The sequence below is a fragment of the Peromyscus eremicus genome, chromosome 5 (genome assembly GCF_949786415.1).
Source record: "Peromyscus eremicus chromosome 5, PerEre_H2_v1, whole genome shotgun sequence".
Taxonomy (NCBI): domain Eukaryota; kingdom Metazoa; phylum Chordata; class Mammalia; order Rodentia; family Cricetidae; genus Peromyscus; species Peromyscus eremicus.
In genome coordinates, this window is record NC_081420.1 from 1,716,271 (window position 1) to 1,740,398 (window position 24,128).

Sequence of the window (24,128 nt, forward strand, 5' to 3'; positions counted from 1 at the left end):
CAGGATCCTCTGAGACAGAGAACCTGGAGTCCTTTCTGAGACTGTTACTCAACCCCACTCTTCCCTTCCTTAAGTCCAGTCAGAATTCCCAGTACCTCTCCCTTGGCTGCTGCCCAAAGCCCCATAGACAGGGTAGTGAGAGCCATTATGGGTGGTGAGCTACCAGCCAGCCAGCCAGACTCACTGAGGCTCGCTTCTCCTCCACAAACCAGGGTGTGGTGAGGACAAACAGCTGCCTTTCTAGGCCAGGTTCAGGATATATGTACAGCGACAACACACAGTGGGGCCACTGCTGTCTTCTCCCCATGCAGGGAACCATGGCCCAGGGGTCAGCATCACTGGATCCAGATGGGCCACCTTCCTGCTCCTTGAACTGGGCAGAACCTTGTCTTGGTACTGGCCACATGTTATTGAGGCATGTTCTAATCCATGTTGGAAATATCTGCAGACGACACTGGTTTAAAATACTCATGTGGAGACGAGATGGTGTGACTGTTAGGCTGCCTAGCTCTTGGGGGGCCAGGGGGCCAGGTCAGGGATGGAAGGAGGCCATTTTCTGGTGGTCTCTGTAAGGCCAGGCTGGCCCAGCTCTGGCCTGTTGTTCTCTAGTGTTGGGCATCTGCTTGGCAATCAAGGGGACAGTGTTTGGTGACAAGTAGAAGAGGCTGGTGTTTCTGCTATTCCCACCCACCTCTTGGCAGTGATCTCCCAAGGATCACCCTGTCCCAGCCCCTCTGCCTACTGCAGGCATCAACCTGTTGGCAAAGTGGTTTGTTCCTGTCAGGCTGTATCTTACCCTTTGCCTAAGAGTGAGAAGCTGGAATCTTCAGCAAGAACCTAAGTGACTCTTTAGGGCCCATGTTTCAAGCCTGAGGTACAAGGAGAAAACCCTGGGTTCCTCCAGGAATTGGCTGAAGTGAAGTTGGAAAATAACATGGAAATAGTGCCGGCAACAAGTGTGCCTGACCATCGGGCACAGCTCTGTCCTTTCCACACTTGTGCAGCAGACTCAAGTTCAGACTGCCGAGTCTTGCAACACAGGCTCAGCCTCACATCCGAGCAGTGGGAAGGAGAGTTCCAAACCCTTGCCACTGAGTAGTAAGGCAAGACATTGCTGGGAGTGCCTGGACATCAAACGCTTTGAAGACCAAGAGCTACACACTGTGACACATAGCAAACACTGACCGAGGGAGGAATCTAGTCCACATCTTACCTGTGATTTCACTCTGCCCACATCTGATTTGAGGCAGGAGCCTGGGGTGACTGTCCACATCCTTGCTCCACCAGCAATCCATTCATCAAATGGACCATATGCTGTAGAGAAAGCTCCTCCCTGGATGAGGAACCTCTGTGGAGGTGTCAAGCCCCGCTGGACATTTTCTCATTCAAGCCCTGATATACATCCTATTGACAGAGGTTAACAATAAAGTGCTCTGGGTACTGTGAAGTCAGGTAACTCATGAAAGAATGGAGAATGTACCTTCTTGACTCCAGAGGTCTCAGCCAAATGAGGGAAGCCTTCCAAGCCTCTAGTGCAGTTATGGGAGGCAGGAGCTGTGCCTACTTTGGGGAATAAACTCGTTCTGCGTCTGGCCAGAGGTGGCAAAGGCCAGCTTTACAACAGATCTTCCACCAAATTTGTGACACAGGCATCCAGTTCCAGTGAGGCCTCCATTGACCTGAAACCCATTGGCAAGAACCCAAGCAGTCAAGGGGCCTAGCCCCCTGACAAAATTCCACCTCGGCTCTACGCTAGTGGTTCCTAAGGAAGTCAAAGAACAAAACCAGACTACACCAGTGCTTGGCTGGCCACCCCTAGTTCACTGGAGGCAGGGGATGCTGAGGCTCTCACAGAGGGGCCTTACAGGGTGTGTGGTCTCCGTTCCACCTCTAAACAAGCCCAAAGTGCTTCTGAGTACCAAGGAGCCACAGATTCAGCCGTTTATTTCAAGGCTTCACAGAAAGCAGTATAATATCAAGTCAGATTGAACACATTTTGATTCTTCTACGATCACAATATACAAAGTGGATAACCATCTGCAAGTCCTCCGTAACCATCCACAATGCAGGCACTGGTATGACCCAGGCTCTCAAGACCAAGGATTCTTTGCCAATGCTTTTCTCAGTCTGTCCTAGAGCATCCTCACCCAGCAGGCCTGAATGTAGAACCCAGCCAGGCAATAGAACGTTCCTTCCAGTTCCTTTTCATATGGCTCAACCTTGTCCGGGCACATGTGACTGCACCCATGGCAGTCTCAAGCATCTTTCTCTGGACAGAAACTGGAAGCTTCTTAGAGCTTGTTCTATATGTTAATATTCAAAGGAAAGAAAAAAAATGGTCTCACCAGAGACTCCCATAGTGTCAGACTGGCCGAGACTCCACATTTTGGAAGAGAGTTGAGTCCCACACCACATTAATTCCTTTTACTTTCAGCTTTCTCAGAATTAACAACACCTGGAGGTCTCCCCAGAGATTTGGGGGTAGAAAAGGAGAGAACGTGTGGAAAGTGCCTATTCTGACACATGCTCTTCCTTGCTTTTAAAGCAGCATCAAGTTCAGAAGCAAACAGGAATACCAGCAAATCCGATACTTTATTAAGACATCTTAGGCTTTTCTGCATTTTCAAAAACAGAAAGGTTCTATTGACTGAACACATCAAAAGGACTCTGCAGAATCCTTGGGGACCAGCCATGGGAGGTCTCCCATGATGCTGTCATCTCAGACCACGGCAGCTAGTTTTTGCAGTCACAGGAAGCAGGCAGCCAGTTCCCCATCTGCCTAGGGGAGGGTATCCTTCATTCTTTGAACAACTGCCTTAAAGTCACAGCTCAGTTCCAGTGTTAGACCCAGTCTCTCCAGGGCTGGGAACAAAGGCAGCTGCCAGGTGCAACAGTTTACGAGGCTCCGCCTTTTATATATGCCACGGGAGTCCAGTCTCTGGGAAACAGAAGACCGAGACTCGAGTGACCGCTGCTGTGGGCTGATGGCTTTAGCAGCCACATAATCCTCCTTTGATGTCCAGGGTCAGTGCAGTCCTGGCCTCACCAGGGACAGGAGGAGGCATATGAAAGGGAGTCTCACTGTGATCTATCCTGTGAAGAAAACAGCAATAAAATTTATTACCCAGTCACCACAGTCATTCCTGTCAGGAGTTCCTCCCGGCTTCTGCCCTCCACTTGAGAAGGAACTTTCATGGGAGGACAGGGACCAGACTGAAGCCACATTTCACAATCCCAAGCCTAGGGTGCACAGTCACACCACAGGCCACACAAGGGCTGTGAAGCCCAGAGAGGTTCAATGACAAGGTGACTACAGAAAGAGCCCTTCAGGCAGGTGTCCTCACTGCTTCAGAAGGCTCAACTCAGCAGGTGACAGGGTACTCTCTGCCTCAACCACAGGGCAAATGCCTGACTTCTGCTCTATCTGCGTTCAGAGCAAGAATGCAGTCTTTCCAGGACTCCTTCTGCATTCTTCACGTCCCCACCCCAGGAGCACATACAGAGGGATACCACTGCTACCACTGCTCTCCAGGTCTGGCACCAGACACTCAGGCCCTTCATCTTCTTGTCCTTGGGAGGCCCGCCTCAGGTACCTACGGATGGGTAGGCTTTTTGCTCAAGGGCTCCACTCCTGTTCCTGCTGAACTGAGCCAGTGTGTGAAATGAGAACTGATATCAGCTCAGTAGGCACCGGAGGGCGGGTCCAATCACGGCTGGGCAGTGCCTCCTGGTGTGCCCTCGGCATCATCCTGCCAGCGACTGTGGAGACATGGAAACCTGGACTGCAAATACAAGAGAAAGTTCACCACGCCCAGCAGGATCAACAGAACCCCCCTCACGTGTGGCGCTGGCTGAGACATGTCTGACTCAACGTTTGTTATGCATCTGCATTTAGTTTTCTGTGACTTCTAAAATAGTTGACGTGACAGTGAACTACTCAGTGGATCTGTGTTCTCTGTAGACACACTTAAGGGTGGTCTCAACACACTGTTTTCACTCTTGACAACACACCCTTGGGGCAGGCTGGTCTCTCCTCCTCTGGAATCTGGCTCCACACCAAGCTGACCACCAGCTGTGGCCACACCTGGCAGCAGTGGCCTCTGCCCGGCAGCTGCAACTTAACTGTCCCCATCTCACCTTCTCTTCAGGTGCAGAACTTAGCCACTGTGAACAAAGCGGAAAACAGTCACTGTTCACCAATCAGCTAAGCTCTGCACCTTGTTAGAGAGGTCATCGCCGGCCATAATTAAAGGGCTGGTGAGCATCTTCGAAGGTTGTTGGCTTCTTTTGTTTCCAAAGAGCCACAAGGCGCAGCTGTTCTCCAAACTGCAGAGAGAAAGTAGCCACGGTTCTGCAGAAGCAGCCAAGGTCATGGTTGCGTGGTAATCCCTGGCAATGTGATTTTAATCTCAAGTCACAAATCAGCATGCCAGGAACCCAAGCAGCCAGAGCAGTTGAGGGCAGCGCCATGCCCTACCACTCCCATCCACAGGCTCTGGGCGTCCTCCTCCACACTGCCTCTAAGCCCACCACACTAGCAGTGTAGACTGCTGCTGTTAGCTGCGTGATGAATACCTCAGGGACCATCCTTGCTCTGAGTATGTGGCCTTTAACTATGGGGATACAGCCTGTCCTCAAATTGCAGATTCCGAATGGCCTGGGATTCTCTGGGTCTTTCAGATGAGGAAGCACTTCTCTGACAGAAGGTGTGATATGCAGGGAATATCTCTCATTCCCATCCACACAGGTCTCCAGGGCTACTGTGACCAAACATTCAGCTGGAGGGGCTGGGGGACAGCAGAGAGAGAGTTCATAGGGGAGCTAGGAAGTTGAGGATTGGTGACATCTCCTTTGCCTGCTCGGGGGCCAAAACAAAACAAAACAAAACAAAAAAACAACAAAAAAAAACAATCACAAGGAAGAGGCACCAGAACCACCGTGTGACTCTGGTTCTCCAAAAGTGAAGAGACTATGAAGAGGGAACAGTTGCCTCACTGTGATTTTCACACACCACATATATAGCTCTCCTTGAGTTTGTTAAAGGTTTCCAGGGAAATGCCTGCAGAAGGCAGGTAGAGAGGTGCCCCAACTGCTCCTGCCTATTACCCAGGTCACCTTCACAGCTTGTGGTGTGCGGGCTCAGTAGGCTGTACAGTCACTCTCTGCACCCTACTATCTCCAAGCCTGGCTATGGTGGTCCCCACCTCTTCTGCAAGAACACGGCTGTGCTTCAGGAAACATGTTTTCCCTTCATAATTATAGTTCTTTCAGATAAATAAAATACTCAAACATAGTACACAGAAGTTGGCTTTGCAAACTCAAAATGTGAAAATGTAAATTAAATGTCCAACGATGGGTTAAGACTGGCAACACAATTCTAAATATTCATTAACTAGAAATCATAGAGAACAGAGTAACACAAACAATGATTGAGATCTGATTCGAAATTTAAAAAAATACACAAAAGTAGACATCACATCATGTACCGCCATGGAGAAACTTTGAGAAGATGTAGAAATGATAACTTATGACTGGGAGAGACGCATACTGACCCATACTTCTGCTTACAGAACTTTAAGCTTAGTGGCTGAACGACATACTAGGCTGCAGAGGAGGCAAGTCACACATAAGGCCCTGGGAGCTAGGGTAAATCCTGCTCTAACAGGAGATGGAAACAGACATGCCCTGAGGACGCAGTGTCATGGAGCGGAGAGAGGACACACCTGCTGCCCACCTCACGCAGGTGTCACTGAGCGAGGGGAGTAGGCAGGAATACTCTTGCTGCCGACTTCACAGGTCAGGGGGACAGGGGGCAAAGGAGGCTCAGGTTTACAAGGCCCAGGAGAGATGCCTGCATGTAGAAGCTTGGAGCAGAGCAGTGTGGCTGCAGAACCGTCTGTTGACCTTGACCCTGAAGCCTGTGGATCTGTGTGAGACCCACGGTGGCCAAAGCAATGCCAGAGGGGCCATTGTGCCTTCAGGAGGACACCTCTGTTTCACACCCATAGTTCCAGAAGATAAATGAGATGGCTCCAGGGATCCTGAGCCTTCCTGTCCCCAAGACCCTTTGGCAGTCCTTACAAGGACTTCTGGTGCTGTGGTGGCCTTGGCTCATCATGTGGCTTACAAATTGACTTGGATGGTCAGAAAAAGAAAGAGAATTACCTCTTTAGAACAGCATTTCGGACACCACCTGGGCTGAGGCTCTGTCCATGTGTTCCTTCACCAGCTCAAAACACCTGTGGGCAAGCTGCTGCTGCCTGGCATCCTCGCTTACCATCAGCTCCCCATATAGGTATACGCCCATGGCCTGCAGGGCATGGAGGCCAGAAAAGAATGGGAAAGGGTAAAGAGGTTGCACACACATTTACGGGGGCACACTTGTACTTGCTTTACACAAGCTGGTCTAAAAACACAAACGAGGGAAAGGAAACTGCCGTGCAGCTGACTAGCTGCAGTCTGCGGTTTCTACTCTGTCCCCTCTTTGTCCTCATCAACTCTATGGTGGCACAGGCCTTTAATCTCAGCACTGGTAAGCAGAGCAGGCAGATCTCTGTGAGTTCAAGGCCAGCCTGGTCTATGTAGCGAGTTCTAACCCAGCCAGAGTCACATGATGACAAACAAACACCAAAAAGTCAACAACAGAAACATGTAATTTTATTGATTCTGTCACTCTGATGATGAGGGACAAGCTGTCCCACAGAACCTACTTTCAGGAACACTCTGGGCAGAGACAGAGCTCTCCAAAAGGTCACTATGGAAAACCCCACATCTGTCAGGTCAGTGCATCCCAAAGGGCAGCTGGCATGAGCTCGTTCACCAAGCCTGTCACCTACCAGGCCACAGAGACCACACGGTCCACAGCGGTGCAGGCAGGGCAGATGTCGTCACTTTGGCCCAGCCCGGCCACTCCTCACCACCAGGTCCCAAAACATGAGACACTGACTCTTCTGCTTTGAAAACAATGCTACAAAGGCTTGAATTTGCCAACACTAAAAACAGGCAACTATGTTCTGCAGGACCAAGAGTTCTGCCTGCTTTCTTGTTCGATGGAGCTTCCCAAGGGCTACATTCTGCTTCAAATTCAAAAGACTTCAAAGGCAGCATGGGATAAAACTCAGCAGTGGCTTCCGAAGTGCTTTCCTGCTAGGCTGAGGCATGGAGGTCCCTCCCTGTGCAGTGGACAGCATGGCTGCCATCCACTGAGCTGCTCTTAGCTCTGTTCTGTCTGCTTTCTCAAACACCTTCCTATTTTTTTAAAAAAATATTTATTTTTTATATACATTGGGGTTTTGCCTGCATATGTCTGTGTGGGGATGCCAGATCCCCTGGTTGTGAACTGCCATGTAGGTGCTGGGAATTGAACCTGGGTCCTTCAGAAGAGCAGCCAGTGCCCTTAACCACTGAGCCATCTCCCAACCCCAGCTTCCCCTCAAACACCTCTTTCACCATTGTGCAAATGTGACATTTCTGCTGTAACAAAGCCACATCCCTTTCTTTATGGGAATAACCAGCCTTCACTTTGCTGACTGCCCCTGTCCTCAGACCCTGTCAAAAGTTCTTTTGTCCACCCACCCCTACTCTCCACCCTACTCAAAGTGGCTCTAGCCCATCAGCCCACAGTTTACACATAGGCTGGCCAGAGGTACAGGGTGGGGTTGGGAGAGAACATGTGGTACATGGGGGAGGTCATGTGGGGACATGTCATGGGGTACAAAATGTCAGAGGAGGTGCCCTGAGTGGTGACCTCAAAATGTGCTACAGACCAAAGAGGTGGCAGATGAGGTTATGGAGCACAGACAGACAGACAGACAGACAGACACACACACACACACACACACACACACACACACACACACAGTGCCTGAGATTCGAGGTAGGAGACTGCTTCCTAGGCAGGCTGGGCTGTGCCTGGCCTAGCTTCCCAACAGGTGATCCAAGGATCCCCCAGATGACTCACACACACACACTACAACTGCAATTAGAGTCTCTGCTAACTGGATGGACCAATCGTGCTGCTGAGCAGTGAGTGGCCTTGGACTGAAGTTTTAGAGCAAGCCTCACAGAATGCCACACTCCACTGTGGTAGTGGACAGAGGACAGGAGCTTCTGTGGCATGCCACTCTCAACTTGAAAGGCACGCTGAGAGGGGAACAGCTCACCATTGCCAGTGAACCCTCCAATGCTAACTAGCCCTTCAATTTTTTTTGAAACTCGATGTGGAGAACCTGGCACTGGTGAAGGTAGCCAATTTCCACCTCCTGGGAAGTCACACTCACCTGATCCTCCTGCAGGAACCTCGCCACCTGCTCATATGCTTTTGTGTGCTTGTGCTTAATGACCAGCTCACACCATCGATGGCGAACCTTAGGAAGGAAGACAGGAAACCTGGTGAACAATGTTCCTTGGCCAGTAGAGTCTCAAGATAAACAGCCTCTGAACTGCAATTTCACTGAAGCGCAGGGAACTTCCACAGGCAGTGTGGCTGACCAGGCACTTGCATTTCATTTCTTCCTAAAGGAGAGGACTGGCACTCCTAAGCACAAGGACTGTCAGTCAACATTAGTAGAAAGCACACGAAGTTTCAGACAGCAGCTTCACTGTGTCACACACAACTGTGTGAAGTTAACAGGAGTTGTGTGTCAGGTCTACCCATGGTGTTGCCAGTTTTAACACTTAAATCGCAGTATGTAGGAGGATGCCAACTTCAGATTCATACCAAGTCAGGTACCTCTGCTGAGATGCACAGAGAAGCTCAAGCAGACTGCTCTCGGCCTAGCAGCTCCCACATGTACCATGTACACCTAGTAGAAATGTCAAGCTCTTTTCAAAGACTATCCTAAAGGGTTGCCTGCAGGAACTTGCCAGGACCCTCTGCCCCACCTCTTACAAATTCAACAGGCACCCTCTGCCTGTGAGACAGCAGTGAATCCACCAGGGACAAGGGCCTTGCAGGGCCATCTCGCTATGTGGAGGCACCACATCACCACCATTTTAAACCAGAAGCTTCTGCCTGTTGGTTCTCAATGCCACAACTGTTGCCTGCAAGCTGTCTGAGCTACACCTAGTGAACAGCCAGCCAATCAATGAATACTACGTCACTGCTTCAGTACCAGCCAGTAAAATTTAAAGTCACCTCCTGTCACCCTTGTTTTTATTGCCTTTGAAAGAGGGAGGCACTTTGCAGTGATCCATTTGCAGGCAGTAATAAATGTAAGCAATGCCAGCGTTTTGGCTAGACCCTCTGCAGATCACATCACTATGTGAAATTCCAGGCTGGAGTCTTCCTTGAACCTGTATAAACAGATTTCCAGAATTTAACAATGCTCAGGAGTGGGGGTGGTGGGGGAGCCCCTAGGAAACCATGAAGAATTAGTTCTCCCACACTCAGCCAGGGGCACCACCAGGACTATGGTCCAGAGCTGACTCTGGAAGCAAATGTGCAGAGCACTGGGGTTGGCCGTCACTGGGGCTGTCTGTACCTCTCCTTTTCCTCCCAATTCAAGGTCATTTCCAGTGGCCTAGCCACACCCACACCTGGCAGTAAAAGGCCTGTTTGTGAGTTTTGAAAATGAGCATTAGCCAGGAGAGCTCGGTATGACAGTCACTGACTCAGGGACCTACTGCTCTGCCAGTTGCAAGATTCAGGCCCAAGAATCTCACTTTTTTCAACTGCAAAACAGCAAGATACCTGTACCCACTTGTGACAATAGGTGCTCACATGACAACTATCAGGTCCAAAGTATTTTGAAGACCTACGGTTGCAGGACCTGGCTGACGGCTTTTGTCATTCTAAAACTGTGAGGCATACATTTTGAGAATGGGGGGCTTTGGAAAGGTTCAGGATTGTGGCTTGAGGGGAACAGTGAGGCTAACTGCTATTTGGGGTAAGAGACTTATTAAGTGTTATTAATGACAGACAGACAGCAGCATGGTGAGGGCGCTGAAGAAGGATCAAGTGGAGAGACGTCCCTCAGAGGAAGGAGAGGTTTTACACTTTACACCACTGACCGACTGGTGGGCAGGCTATAGCTCATGTATGTAGTCAGGTGTCCCTGATTATGGTTGGCAGATGGGAAGCAGAGAGTCTGTTAGCTGGGGCCTGTGTACAGGATCAGTTGTGAGGGTAGGGGAAACAAGAATCTAGACAAAAATGACTTCACCAAATAGCTTGCCCCGACACCTGTTGAGCGAGGGTCTCAGGTAGCTCAAGTTGACCTCAAATTTGATGCACAGCCGAGGATGATCTTGAACTTCTTCACTTCCTGCCTCCACCTTCCAGGTGGCAGGATTACAAGTGTAAGCAACCATGCCTTATCTATGCAGTGCTGGGGATCAAACCCAGGGCTTCATGCACGCTAGGCAAGCGCTCTACCCGCTGACGTCCATCTCTAGCCCCTCATCCTCCTCTCTGTGCTCTCCTCTTATTTACACACAGAGAAATAACAGACCATGCACCCGGGACCATTTCCTATTGGAACAAGGCCCCATGGATGGGGGCTGGGGGCTGCAGCCTGGCTGGGATCTGTGAAGGTTCAGAAGGCCACGTCACAGAGGCTCTTTCACAACATGAGGTCAGCATTTCCACTTCCCTTACAGTTAGAAATGGTTTATTGTCACGACTAATAAGAGAGCCAATCTTCTGAACCCTGAAGGCAACCATGGCATCTAGGAAGGACAGACCGCCTCCCCCACCCCACACAGAGCAGGACAAAACAGCCTTTTCATCAGCAAGGGTTACATGCATTTCAGTATTTCAAAGACAGGATGTTTAAAAGACACCACAGAGATGCTGCAAGGCTGAGAGCTCTCTGCCCCCCGCCCCCCAACTCTCCTAGCCTCCACTCACGCAAGGACTTTTAGTTTTCTATCTAGTTCTTTGGGCAACAAAGAATATCTTAGTTTTCTTCTCCAAACTTGCAAGTACCCACAATTAATCCCCTCAGTGAACAAGGGACACCTGTCACCCCAGCAGTGCTTGAAGGTGCACACCAGCAGAAAGTTGAGTTGCCTTCTTCCAGATCACAGACCTTAGTGCCCTTCAGAGGCTGACACACACGGCAGGGAGACAACAGCCCACTCACTGAGCCACAACACTCAGAAGCAGCTTGGTTTCATTTGCATATTCTTTCTCATTGTTAAGTAATTGTTGAATTCCTGTGGGATGGTAAAGCTTAACCTGTGTTTTTAAACTTCCTCAGGTAAAAATCAAAGTAGGGCACACTACATACATCCATGACAGTGTTTGGCATCCAGCAGGCTGTTCTGATCAAAAGACCCCAGTAGGCACTGGGTAAGGTCCAGCACGTGGGTGGGTGTGGGGATAGGAGGAAACTGGGGCCGATTCCCTGTAGACCCAATTAAACTAAGACTGTTAACAGAACCTAGAAGCTGCCCCTCTCCATCTAACGGCTGTTTCTAAAAATTCTGTGCAGAGGCTGCCTCTGTTCTGGTTTTTCTTACACCATCTAAAACGACAGCATAGCATGCCCTGATTTAAAACAACCAATGCACTAGACTGTCTCGACTTGTCGTTTTCATGAGTAAAGAAAGACTTCCCAATTCTGATAATAACACAGCCCACTAAGTGCCCCACTATACCAGTGCTGAACCAGATCCCCCAGAGGGATGGTGCATGAAATAGTGAAGACAGAGATAGCCCATGAAGCCATGGAAACCCGGGTGTGTGCTGTCTCCTGCTCATTTGAAGTTGTGGCATTCCCAGCTCAAGCAGCAGGCATGTCTGTGTTCTGATGGACCCTGTTAAAGGGGCTTTCCTCGATCTTCACTCCTGTCGACAGTCTTCACAGTTCCCACATCTTGGGCTATCAACCTCTGAGGAATGGGGACAGCTCACAGGAGGTACTGTTTACCAATGCACCAGGGCTACTGCGAAGTAGAGGGACAGGGGACCACGTTGTCAAACCCATTAGTCTAAAGTAGCTGTTTCTGGAAAGAGTTGCAGGCCAACAGTGCCAGAGAACAAGAGCCCCAGGAAGGAACCTTGTGAGGGTGGCCTCTATCTTAACAGGTGGACCGTCTTTCCCAGTCTGTTGTAAACCTTCACCTTTTTCTGTTGAATCACTGGCTCCCCCTTAGTCTGTAGCATGTTTTGAGTGCCGTGTGACTTTGCTTGCATTTGTGAATGGTTATATTTATTGTTTTTCCCCCTCTTCATGGTTTTTAAGTCTGCTCTTTTAGTTTTAGTATTTCTTATATTTATGTATGTGCTCCCAATGATCTAACTGCACACTTAACTTTGCTTTGGTTTTTCTGAGACATTTGTTTGCTATGTAGCCCAGGTTGATCTACAATTTCCAATGTAGCTCAAAGCTGCCTCCCAAGTTCTGGGATTATAGGTGTAAGCCACCACACTTAGAAAATTACACTTTAAATATTTGTGTTTTACTGCATTTCAACTGTAAGTAGAGTTGAAAATTTAATGGCTTAAATAGTGACTAAAAATCAGGAAATCCAAAGGTTTTGCTAGGAATCCCCAGCAAGTCTGGAGTTAGCGAATGCCTAAATTCGAACTAGCATCACATGGTCAGGCCAAGATAGATGAGGCCAAGGAAAAGGTGGCAGCCTGTGAGGTGGGAGAGGCTGATTCAGAGTCATTTCTGGAAGTGAAGTTGAGAGATTCCTGCCTCTATGGTGCCTGCGCTATGGCGGGATATATGATTACCAGGAACATGCTCTCTCTTCCCTTCTGAGCTGAAAATACAGATAGCAGACAATCCTGAGTGGGGTGTGGAGAGGGAGGCACAGCCTGTAGCCTGGCTGGCCCTTCACTGCCCCACCAGGCCAATGGACGGATGTCCATGTGTCTGAGCACAGGGTCTAGCACACAAATGACAGGACAGAGAGGCTGGGTCACTGGAGTCTTCCCACTGCCATAAAGTTGATTCCTGTGTGATACACAGGTATGTACACTTCAGTGCAACAAACACATAACTTTAGCAGGGTGTGGTAAATGCCTTTAATTCCTATATTCACAAGGCAGAGGCAGGCAGATCTCTGCAAGTTTGAGGCCAGTCTAGTTTACATACAGTGTTCCAGGCCAGCCAGGGCTACACAGTAGGACTCTATCTCAAAACCAACAAAATAAATACATCCCCGCAAAGAAAACTCTTAGAAAAACAACTTTCCAGGATGTTCTGCTTAGAATGTAAGAGGGCACGGCTGGGTTTTCATATATAGGTGCTGCCTACCCCACTGGATTCCAGAACTCTGCAGGCTTTTAGACCCTCCACCAATATAGGGTCTTGGGGTATGCAACACTCCATATGCTCTTTGGGTTGGGTGCAGATGGAAAGATGGGTATATGGAGGATAGGTCTCAAAAAGCCTTCATGACAGAACTGCATCTGAGGCCAGACAACTAAACCTGTCAGGTAATTCAAGCAACAGTCTTGTGTTTAACAGTGGGACTGCCACCAGGGTGGACTGTGGCAACAGGTCTGAGAGACTGGGGCCCACATTCAGCCAGGATCTAAAAGGCATCTATAGGCCTTGGTTCAGGCTTTGGTTCATCTAGTCCAAGCACAGTGGGGCAGCTAACTGTGCAGGCACAGGGGAAAGGCAGGCACACTCATGTGCATTGCTGTGTCTGAGCATGTGCAAATGTGTGCACACACAGACGAGTGCTACTTTTCTACATTTCCCTCATTATATGCAACACCCTGAGTTTTTATTCTTGTTTTAATGCCAGTTGGTAACATACTCAATAAATCTTGTGGCTTGCTGTTTTGGGAATTGACCAAATCTACCTCCCGAAGGTGAGGTTCAGAAGAGTTCCTGGGAGGTGGGGAACCATCCCTGGGAGACTGTAGACACTGCAGGCGACTCCAATATAGTAAGTGTGTCATCTTGGTACTACAGCCTTCTCTTCCACTACAAAAGTTGGTTTTTTTGATTCCGTGAGACTTTGGAAATGGGTAACACAAGGGAATGCGTGCCCAGATGACAGGGTGGGATCTACGAGGTGGATGCCTTCATTCCAGCATGGTGACAGTGATTGCTGTGAACAGGACGGGCTCCAGGATAGAAAAGGGGTGGGGACTACACAGCTCAAGACCAACTAGCCCTGGCCATGAGTCTTAGTTGCAAAAGAAAGCACAGGGCCCAGGTGACCACTGGATGGAAGAGAAGAAGCTTCAGGAGTTGATGCTCACGCCACCCTCCGGGTCCGAATTACTGGGAATTTCTCAAAGCATTTGTACAGAGCACTCACGTGGCCTCACACCAGCCCCAGCTGTGTGGCACTTCTGTCCCATGAACAAGGTTCCTGTGAACCAAAAGGTCCCTTGGAGCTAAAAGGCTCTTTCTTCATTTGGAGATAACACAGAGGAAGCCCACTCTTCTGATGTCTCCTGTCTCAGAAGACTGCTTCTGTTCCTGAATTGTGCCTCAGATGCAGGGCACAGACCCTGACCACCATCAGGAACCCCACATTCCGTAATCTCTCCTGGCAGCAGCTGATGCCCGGCCTCGCTCTCCTGCCAACCTAAGGCGCTGCAGTGCCACCACCCCTCCTGCTCGATCTGTCCACTGACAGTTACAGCAATTTAAATCCTCACGTCACCTTTGTAACCATGTTTAGAAAGTCGGTAGCCTTGAACTTTGTTACAGAATGGTGTAGAGGCAGGCCAACAGGGTGACCAAGCTGGTTTCTGTGTCATTAGGTGGCAAGGCTGCAGGGTTCTGTGGTGAGGTGGTGAAAGCAGGACATTTGGCTACCCCCACCCCATTGGCCTCCATGCACTGTGCCTGCTTGAGGCATGCTTCTGAATGGACTTGTGGAGAATGCTTTCAATGACTTTGAAATTATAATGCACAGTTGGAAGCTATAAAATGCTTTGAAGAATACCACCCATCCTATTTATGACAGGAAGCCCCTTTCTTTCTTAGTCCTTTTGATTTTGAAATTTACTGCTAAAGGAAAAAAAAAAAATCTGTCCAAGGAACACGATCTGGGAAGCCCATTAAACCTCATTTGGAGTTTCATTTTTATCTCTAAACAGAAAGACGAGGGCTTGGGGCTTTTTTAAGTTAATAAGTCTACATTGTAATAAACAACCCTGCTTTCTCAATTTGTGTCCTTAAATTAGATTTAGCTGGCTTTAAAGAGGGTTCACTACTGGTGAGAGGGGAGCCTTTGCAGGGAGGCTATAGGCCAAGGGCACTGCCAGCTAAGAACTGCGGACTGGTGTCTGAAACGGTACATACTGACCTACTCTTTCTTCTGAGACCAAAGAACTGTCAGCTGCAGTGTGTGTGCCACACAAAACTTTCAGCATCTTTGTTTTATTCTGTTGCTCTTCCTTTCTCTCCCTGATCCCTGTTCCCAAAGGACTATAAAATGAACATTATTTTTCTGTATATAAAGAAAATTAGTCCTTATTTCAGCTGCCGCTGTAAAACCAGGTGAGTGAACACCTTGACCTGGGTTAGGAGACACAGAGGCTTGGGAGATAGCTCGGTCAGTCAGGTTCTTGTTTTGCAAATACAAGGAAGGAATGGTGAGCCTGTAAGTCCCACAACTGAGAAGATAGAGATGGGCTCACTGGCTGGCCAGCCTAGCCTAACAGATGAGAGACCCTGTCTCACAAAACAAGATGGATGACTCCTGAGGCACAACACCTGAAGTTGGCCCGTATCCACGCACAAGAATGCACACACTGGCAAACGTGTCACTTTGTCTGGGGTAGTACACTGAATGGCATCTCAGCTGCTGCAGCTACCACACTAGCATGTAGACAGAGTGAGTATACAGTGAGGGCCAAGAGCAGTGACAAATGGCAAACACAAACATAAGTGCAACAAAACAGAGCAGCCTGGCCTGTGCGTGAAGCTACTCCTGTGATCAAGGCAGAGCCTCATCTTTCTTCCTCCCCTATAAACAGAAAATTTCATCCGATGACTTTAATACCATTAAGGGTTTGGTGACAGTCAGAACTTTGGCGCTGATGTGGGGCTTGAACTGGATTTAGACGGTCATCACCTTCTCCTCCCAGACTTTCCACAGAATCTTTCAAAATGGTTCTGAAGTCAGAAGTAATAGCACCAATCCTTTTTCTTCTTTCTTCAACACACAGTACCTGGTCTTTGCTAAAAAGAGGACTTTTGCTGCTGGTAGAAACAGTGACCAAGGGACAGCCATGCCTTCCTAGGGAGCAATGACCTGGAAGCCACACTACGTCTCCAAAGGCTCTCTTGAAAGAGTTTCCACTCTTTCCCTGAGGACACATGCTTCTGGAATTAGTCACTCCCATTGCTTTGCTATACCAGACTCGGGATCCAGGAAAGAAGTGCTCTTGAGCTGTGAAACTCGAGTAAGTGGACTAAGGAGAATTTGTCTAGTTCCTAATAACAAATACTGCATGTATGAGGTGGAGGACCCAAGGCCCAAGTGAGATCTGAGTCTACAGAATCATTAGATGCAGGAAAACAGTTTCATGACAGGTTAGACAATAGTCTCTTGGATTTGATACCAAAATCACAAGCAACAAAAGAATAAATAAATCAGACTTCATGAAGGGCTGCTTGTCTCAAAGGATACTTCTTAGTCTCCACTTTCATGAGAAGACAACCTACAGGAATGAGAGACACTTCTACAGATTCTACCTGATAAGAGACTTTTATTGGGATTATACAGAGAATTGCTCTGAGCCAAAGTAATAGACCAATGTCCAGTAAATAGACAAAGACAAGCCCAAATCATCAGCAAATAAGGAAAGGCAAATAAAAGCCACAATAAACTATCGCACATAGACTCAGATGGCTAAGAGGAAAAGAAGACAGTAATGTGTGTTGACAAAGACACAAAACCTACAGCCCTCAAATGCTGCTAAATAAAGTCAGGCAGGTCCTCAAAACAGTAGGGCAGAGTTAGCACTCCTGGGCAGCCATCCCAGGGACCTGGACACATGTTCTGACTGAGAAACATTTACACAAACACTCACCATCCATGATGGCTTCTGAGGGATGACCAAATGGGGCATTATTCTTCAGATCAAAAATATTTGGCAATAAAGAAGTCGGGTGGTGGTGGCGCACACCTTTAATCCCAGCACTTGGGAGGCAGAGGCAGGCAGATCCTTGTGAGTTCGAGGCCAGCCTGGTCTACAGAGCGAGATCCAGGAAAGGCACAAAGCTACACAAAGAAACTCTGTTTCAACAAACCCCAAAAAAAAGAAATGAAGAATATCTGGGACCAAAACTCAGCGGTAGAGCACTGGCCCAGCATGTAGGTGGCCCTGGGTTCAATCTCTAGCATTCTAGTAGGAAAAGACAAGGACAAAGAGCCAAGGGTGGTGTAGCTCAGTGGCAGGATTTAAACCACAGCACTGGGGGAAAGTACTCATGTGTACTGCAAGCAAGGAAGAGCCTGGAAGCATGTGTCAAGCGAAGAAAGCCAGTCACAAAGTATCAAATGGCACGGATCAGGGTCTATATCTGAAAGTCCAAGGGGGTGGGTGGGGGTGGGTCTCATATAGTCTGGACCAATCTTACACTTGCTCTATAGCTGAGTGACATGAGCACAGCGTGTCACTTGAACTCCTAATCCTGCTTCCAGAATGCTGGGGCTATAGGACTGCATCATCATACTTGGCTTTTAAAAGAGCTTTTGTTGTTTTTTGGGCAGTGCTGAGGGACTGAATTCAGGTTGTCACATATGCTGGGCAAGTGTTCTCAAACGGGGCTGCATTTCTAGCACATTAGTGAGTTGTATTGAAAACCATCACAGCCTGCCTTCCAAGAGCCAAGCTGAGGGAGGCTTTGGATAAGGAATACTTTCTACACCCAGCAAAGCTTCCCAGAGGCCCGAGTGTGGAAGGAAGCCTTAGCTTTGGATTGTTGTGTTGGCTGGTTGCTGGTCCCCAGAGTCCTGGGAACACCCTGTGCTCTGCCTGTGTGTCTGGTCAAGACTAGCTGATCTACAAAACATGGTTCTATGTGGCCTGAGGTTCTAACAAAAGACAAAAGTATTGTAGGCTGAGTACCTGTGGTGGTTTGAATGTAATTGGCCCCCATAATATCATAGGGAGTGGTATTATTAGGAGGTGTGGCTTTGTTGGAGTGGGTATGGCCTTGCTGGGGGAAGTGCATCACTGTGGAGGCGGGCTTTGAGGATCCTATGCTCAGGTTACCATCCAGTGTGTCAGTCGACTTCCTGTTACCTGCAAGATATAGGACTCTCAGCTACTCCTCCAGCACCACATCTGCCTGCATGCCACCATCCTCCCTGCCAGGATGATAATGGACTGAACCTCTGAAACTGTAAGTGAGCCCCCTCAATTAAATGTTTTCCATGTAAGACTTGCTGTGGTCATGGTGTCTCTTTACACCTTAAGACAGTATCTCAAGGAGAAAAAGGTCATTTTTGGTGCCACTTCAGCAAGCTCAGCCTTTTCATACTTTGCACCCTGCCACACCAAGAGAAGACCATGGTATGTGACTGGGAAGCAGAAACCAGATCCAGCTCTCAGGCTTGTGGGAGCTGTACTTGTTGGCAGACTTCACATTTAGTCTGTGCCATCTGCTTCCCATAGGTGCGAGCAGCCTGGGAAGACACTTGAAGAATTTTGGCAACATGGACCTTTTATTTTGCAACATTTAAGGTACACCTGACATTTGAGTATCATTCAGTTTACCACCGTGAAATAAAATAGCAGTGTTTAAAGTTCTCTCTCTCTCTCTCTCTCTCTCTCTCTCTCTCTCTCTCTCTCTCTCTCTCTCTCTGTGTGTGTGTGTGTGTGTGTGTGTGTGTGTGTGTGTATGTGTGTCTGTCTGTCTCTGTGTGTGTGTGTGTCTCAGAAAAGAAACCTTATACAAAGATATATAAACTACTGACTAAGCTATGGAGAATCCAGAAGCACTGATAAACCCCCACATACTGCTATCACCAGGGGCTTTAAAGCGATATGAACATGAGGTGTAGTTTTCTTAGTTATATTGTTAGGGGGACCGCAGACCAAGACAATCTTATTTAGACCTCCCTCATCTTTTTGAGAAAGTATGGACTGGATGACTATGTAGTCATAAAGAGTGGATGACAGGGAAGGAATGAGAAGGAAAGCCTCTGTTCTAAGCCAGGCTGACTCCTGGTGCTATAAGCCACTTATACCTTCCCTGTAACAGTTAACTCTCAGCCCAGGATTCCCTTAAGAAAAATCTCTCTGAAGAAAACAGGCCAGAATATGTTCTCTGTGGCTCTGGTTTTTATTTACGCCTACCCATTTAACAGACACACTGACCAGCCAGTGTGCTGTAATAATTTACAGTTAAAAAAAGTCTCCAGCCTCAGGAACAGAGGAATATTAAAAAACAAACAAAAACAACAAAACAACAACAACAACAAACCACCCCAAAACAAAAGCAAATCTTTACTTTTGTTATTTTAGGTCAGCTTAAAATTACAGAAAAATGGGAGACAAACAATGTTGTTAGCTTTTCACGGAAAACGTCTGTGAACACTGACTGACACAAGTGTTCACAAGAGAGAGAACCACCAAAGGAATGCTGGGCAACACTTTGCTAACTTTGAAGGGTGTCCAAAGACACTGTTACAGCCCAAGCACCAGGAAGGGAGAGCACAGGACACAGCTTAAGAGCGACCTGATGCACACCGATCCTTCCCAAGTCCGAAGAGGCAGGGCTCTCAGCAGGCCTGTCCAGCTCCTTTAGTTCACAAGCACTACCCTGGGTCTGCATACAGAAGACACTGAACTGGAGCTACTCCACGGACTGTACTCTGAGGCTCACACTCTGCAGCATGTGCCTCTCGTCTGCCACCTGAGTGTGAGCACAACCACAAAGATGTAGTGTCAACTGCTCTGAACACTGTGTATTTGTGAGTTTCCAGGTGGAAGAGACAATGGTCAAGTTGTTCTTCAGGGAGCTTTTCTGTGAGAAGTGCACTGGGCTGGCTTTGAACTCACTGTGTAGTGTAGACCAGGCTGGCCCTGAACTCCAAAATCTGCCTGCTTCTGCCTCCCAGGTTTGGGGATTAAAGGCTGGTGCCACCACACCCAACCTTAATTTCTACCTTGGATACCAGTTCCCTTACTGCCCTCCAATATTCCACATCATTCTCCTGTTTTATATTCAATCTGACACAGCCAGCAATGCAGAGAAGGGCCTGTGAGAGGCTGCATGCTGTCCACACGGAAAAAGTGCAACAGGTTCTCTGTGTCCAGAGCACGGGCTCCCTGTTCAGTACCGTGTGCCACCACCTTCGTTTGCAGGCTTCTTTCTCTCCTACTGGAAGAATCCACCTCTTCATTCTCTGAAGCTTCGGGTGGGCAGACTGGGCTCCAGGTGGCCCTTAAATGCAGTCGGCCATCTTTGTAGTCCACATACTCTAGGCTGTCATCAAGTGCTAGACAGTTCGTCACCAGCTCGTAAAAACTGCCTTTTTCTGAACCCACTGCTGCCTTGGAGCAGGGCTTCTTAACAGGGACTGACCCTTAGGAGATATCTGGAAGACCTAGAGACATTCAGAGTCCACAATGGGAGAGAGGGAGCCTTATATAGAGAGGCCTGAGATGCTAAACGCCTACAACACATGGAACAGTAAAATATCGGAAAGTGGGGGCCAAAAAACCTTGATTCGGAATATTCCCACCTCCACCCCACCCCCACCCCATCCCTACCTCATCTCCATCCCCACCCTATCCATACCCCATATTCATCCCTACCCCATTCCCACTCTGGGGGCAAAACACATGCCACCCAACCATTGACCCAAAGACCAGGAATTCTGTGACCACAAGTAAAAGAGTTGTCACAAGCAGGAAGACAACACACACTCAGTGGTTGAGCTTTTCCCTCTTTCTCCCTCAGTTTATAGCAACAAAGAATACAGAGCTAAAGAGACAACATAAACTGTGTCTGCTAATAAAGAACCTTCTAATGAACAGAAACCACATTAACTAATGGGCATGCTCAGCTGGGTTATAGCTCAGGAACTGAGCATGTGCCCGACATGCACAAAGTCCTGGATTCCACCCCTAGCAAGACAGCCCACAAAACAACATAGTCTTCCCTGTTTCCTCATCTTACCTTGTTAATAATTCCATGAAAAAAGTATTTATAGCTTCATTTTAATCCCCAGGGAATTAAGGCTCTGGAACCTTCACCTAAGTCCCCAAGAAGGGGTCTGGAGAGGTGGTGAAACCTTCTAACCATTCTGGAGTGTGGATTTCCAACTGAGGACTCTGATCTGCTAGCACATCCTGAGTAGCACACTCAACCACAGCACAGTTTCCAAGGAAAACAAAATCAGATATGAAACCCCAGAGCAGAGATCATTCTATCAAGTTTCCAGTTAGCAGTGGTCAGAAACAAACCCCGCCCCTCAATGCTGGCAGTACAGTTGAGACAATGCTGTACTGACGAGGAGAATGGGCCTGGGGGAAATCAAATGACATGTGTCCACCACCTGGCTGTGGCTCTGGGACCTGAATGCAGCTCAATGCAAAGTCCATGCCTTGACCAGCACCAAGCCCTTGACCTGGGTGCTTAAGATGGTACTTCTTAAGCCAGGGGGATGGGCACACATGGCTATCATGCTTCCTTCCTCCTTTATATAGTTTGAGACAGGGTCTCACTGCATAGGCCAGGATGGCTTGGAACTCACTGTGTAGACCAGGCTGGCATCAAACTCACCGAGACCCACCACCTCTACCCCTCAAGTGCTGGGATAGACGGTGTGACATTATACCAGCCCTTATTCCTATTTCATCCTGTTCTTGTTCACTACCTGCCACCCCATCCCCCGCCTTTTTTGGTAGTTTGAGACTGGGTCTCACACTATGCAGTCCAAGCAGGCTGGGAACTCATTCTGATACTCCTGCCTCCTGCATTCTGGGATGGTGACAGCCCTGTCACCAGCTAGAGCGCACACTTCTTTTCATGTCACAGAGCTTCCCACTTTGTGAGGAGATGAACGGGTGCTGACAGTGGCCTCTTCTTAGCAGCTACCTTTCTGGCTGAATGTACCAACCTAAACATCAGATCAGGGTACACTATAGTGTGGACCACTCTGGTCACTGGCTACACAAGGCGGTGAGATCCCAGTTTTCCAAAATTATGTTAGAAAGATATTCTCTCTCTCTCTCTCTCTCCCCCCACACACACACCCAGAGAGGGAGGGAGGGAGGGAGAGAGAGAGAGAGAGAGAGAGAGAGAGAGAGAGAGAGAGAGAGAGGGAGAGAGAGAGAGGGAGAGAGGGAGGGAGGGAGAGAGAGAGAGAGAGAGAGAGAGAGAGAGACAGAGAGAGAGAGAGAGAGAGAGAGAGAGAGAGAGAGAGAGAGAGAGAGAACAAACAAAAAGAAAAATGTTGGAGATGATGTAGACCGAGGTATGCCCTGGACTAAAATGCTCAGTGTGGCCTCACACACGAGTTGCTTGAAGTGAGCTATGGGGTTTGTAGGAAAAGAAGACACCCAGGAAGACCATGGATCCTCTTATCATAGGCCCGCTTTTCAGCTTAAGACACTTGCTAAGGCAATACAAGGAACTCTCTATTTTAAAAGGGATCAAAGAACATTTTTAGAATTACTCTTTAAAATTTGCTGCATTTTTTTATGTGTGTGTTTGCCTGAGTGTATGTATGCATCCCACATGTGTGCAGGAGCCTGGAGAAGGAAGAAGAGGCATTGGATCCCCTGGAACTAGAGTTACAAATGGTCATGACCCACCTGAAATTAGCTTATTTCAATGATTTACTGTGTTAGAAGTCCATGATTAAAACACGCACAGGTGAACCACATAAACCTACTAGAGAGTTGTGGTGCTGGGACCTGAACCCGGGTCCTCTGCAAGAGCAGCAACTGCTCTTAACCAGGATCTATCTCTCCAGTCCCTAAATTACATTTTTATTTATCCGTGTATATGTGCATGTGTATCACGACACACACGTGGAGGTCAGAGGACAACTTTTAGGAGCCAAGTTTTCTCCCTTCCACTAAGTGGATCCTGGTGATGGAATTCATGTCTTTAGGCTTGGTGGCAGGCACCTTGATCTGCTGAGCCATCTTACCAGCCCTTAAGAGAGATCTTACATAAGGCTTTTTATTTCAGAATCAGCTGTCCATTACATATTCAAAATTTATAGCTTTTATTTGAGCAACACATAGGACTACAGACAAATGCTTCTATGGATTAAATTTCTCATCAGTTTGTTTTCAATCCTAGTTGAAGGAACCCTGACCCAAGACTGGCTGGTAGCTCTGACTCTGTGTATAAAAGGCACCCAACTCCTAGGATTCTATTACTTTCTAGACCAAGGAATACCAAGGTGGCCCTGCAGACGGCAGACACAGGGTGGCCCAGAACAGTGAGAGTCACGCTATCCCCTCCTGCCTCACTGGCCCCCTGTGCACTTCCTTGGAGATCTGGGTCTGCTATGTCACCTCCCCCACAGCAGTTTCTTTTTTTTTTTTTTTTTTTTTTTGGTTTTTCGAGACAGGGTTTCTCTGTGTAGCTTTGCGCCTTTCCTGGAACTCACTTGGTAGCCCAGGCTGGCCTCGAACTCACAGAGATCCACCTGGCTCTGCCTCCCGAGTGCTGGGATTAAAGGCGTGCGCCACCACCGCCCGGCCCACAGCAGTTTCTTAAGGGCAGGAAGGGGGACTACAAAATCCAGAATGGAGTTCAGAGCTGACTCTGACAACTCCTGTCACACAAACCTCCCAAAGCAGCACTATCAGCCTTGAGGTCCAACACACCAAGGAGCTCTCACCAAGAGAGTACAAGCTTAGAGAACAGAGCAAGGGCAAGCAGTAAGAGCAGCTGAGATCTCTCCGAGAAAAGGAGGGGTATGGAAGCTAAGGCCATCCCGAGCTGCCTCACCCCCATGAGGCTGTGGGAGAGTTTCTTATAGTCTGGACTCTTTTAATTGCTGCCCCAAGAGCATACAGCTCAGCCAGGAGAGGGATGTGCACTGCACTCTGTCGTGAGGGGCACGGCTAGCTGGACCCACAATGTAGTAGCAGCAGGCTCCTTTCTCAACCTTGCCCAGACACATATGCTTTCAGCAGGCCTCCCCACGATCATGGACAGGTCTGGCCCTTCTGTACTGGACTCCTCCTTCCACACCCCACCCAGGGCTTGGACAAGGAC

General features: G+C 48.4%; 1 protein-coding gene across 1 annotated transcript in view; it reads right to left on the minus strand.

Annotated features, from left to right (window-relative positions):
• Positions 1–1,927: 1,927 nt before the first annotated feature.
• Positions 1,928–24,128, minus strand: part of Aopep (aminopeptidase O (putative)) — a 304,401-nt gene continuing 282,200 nt past the window's right edge. Inside the window, exons 15-17 of the mRNA XM_059262759.1 lie at positions 8,280–8,366; positions 6,166–6,310; positions 1,928–3,093 (exon numbers count right to left, since the gene is read on the minus strand). Coding sequence (XP_059118742.1) covers positions 6,170–6,310; positions 8,280–8,366 — 228 coding nt within the window. The 3' untranslated portion in view covers positions 1,928–3,093; positions 6,166–6,169. The remainder of the gene's footprint in view (positions 3,094–6,165; positions 6,311–8,279; positions 8,367–24,128) is intronic.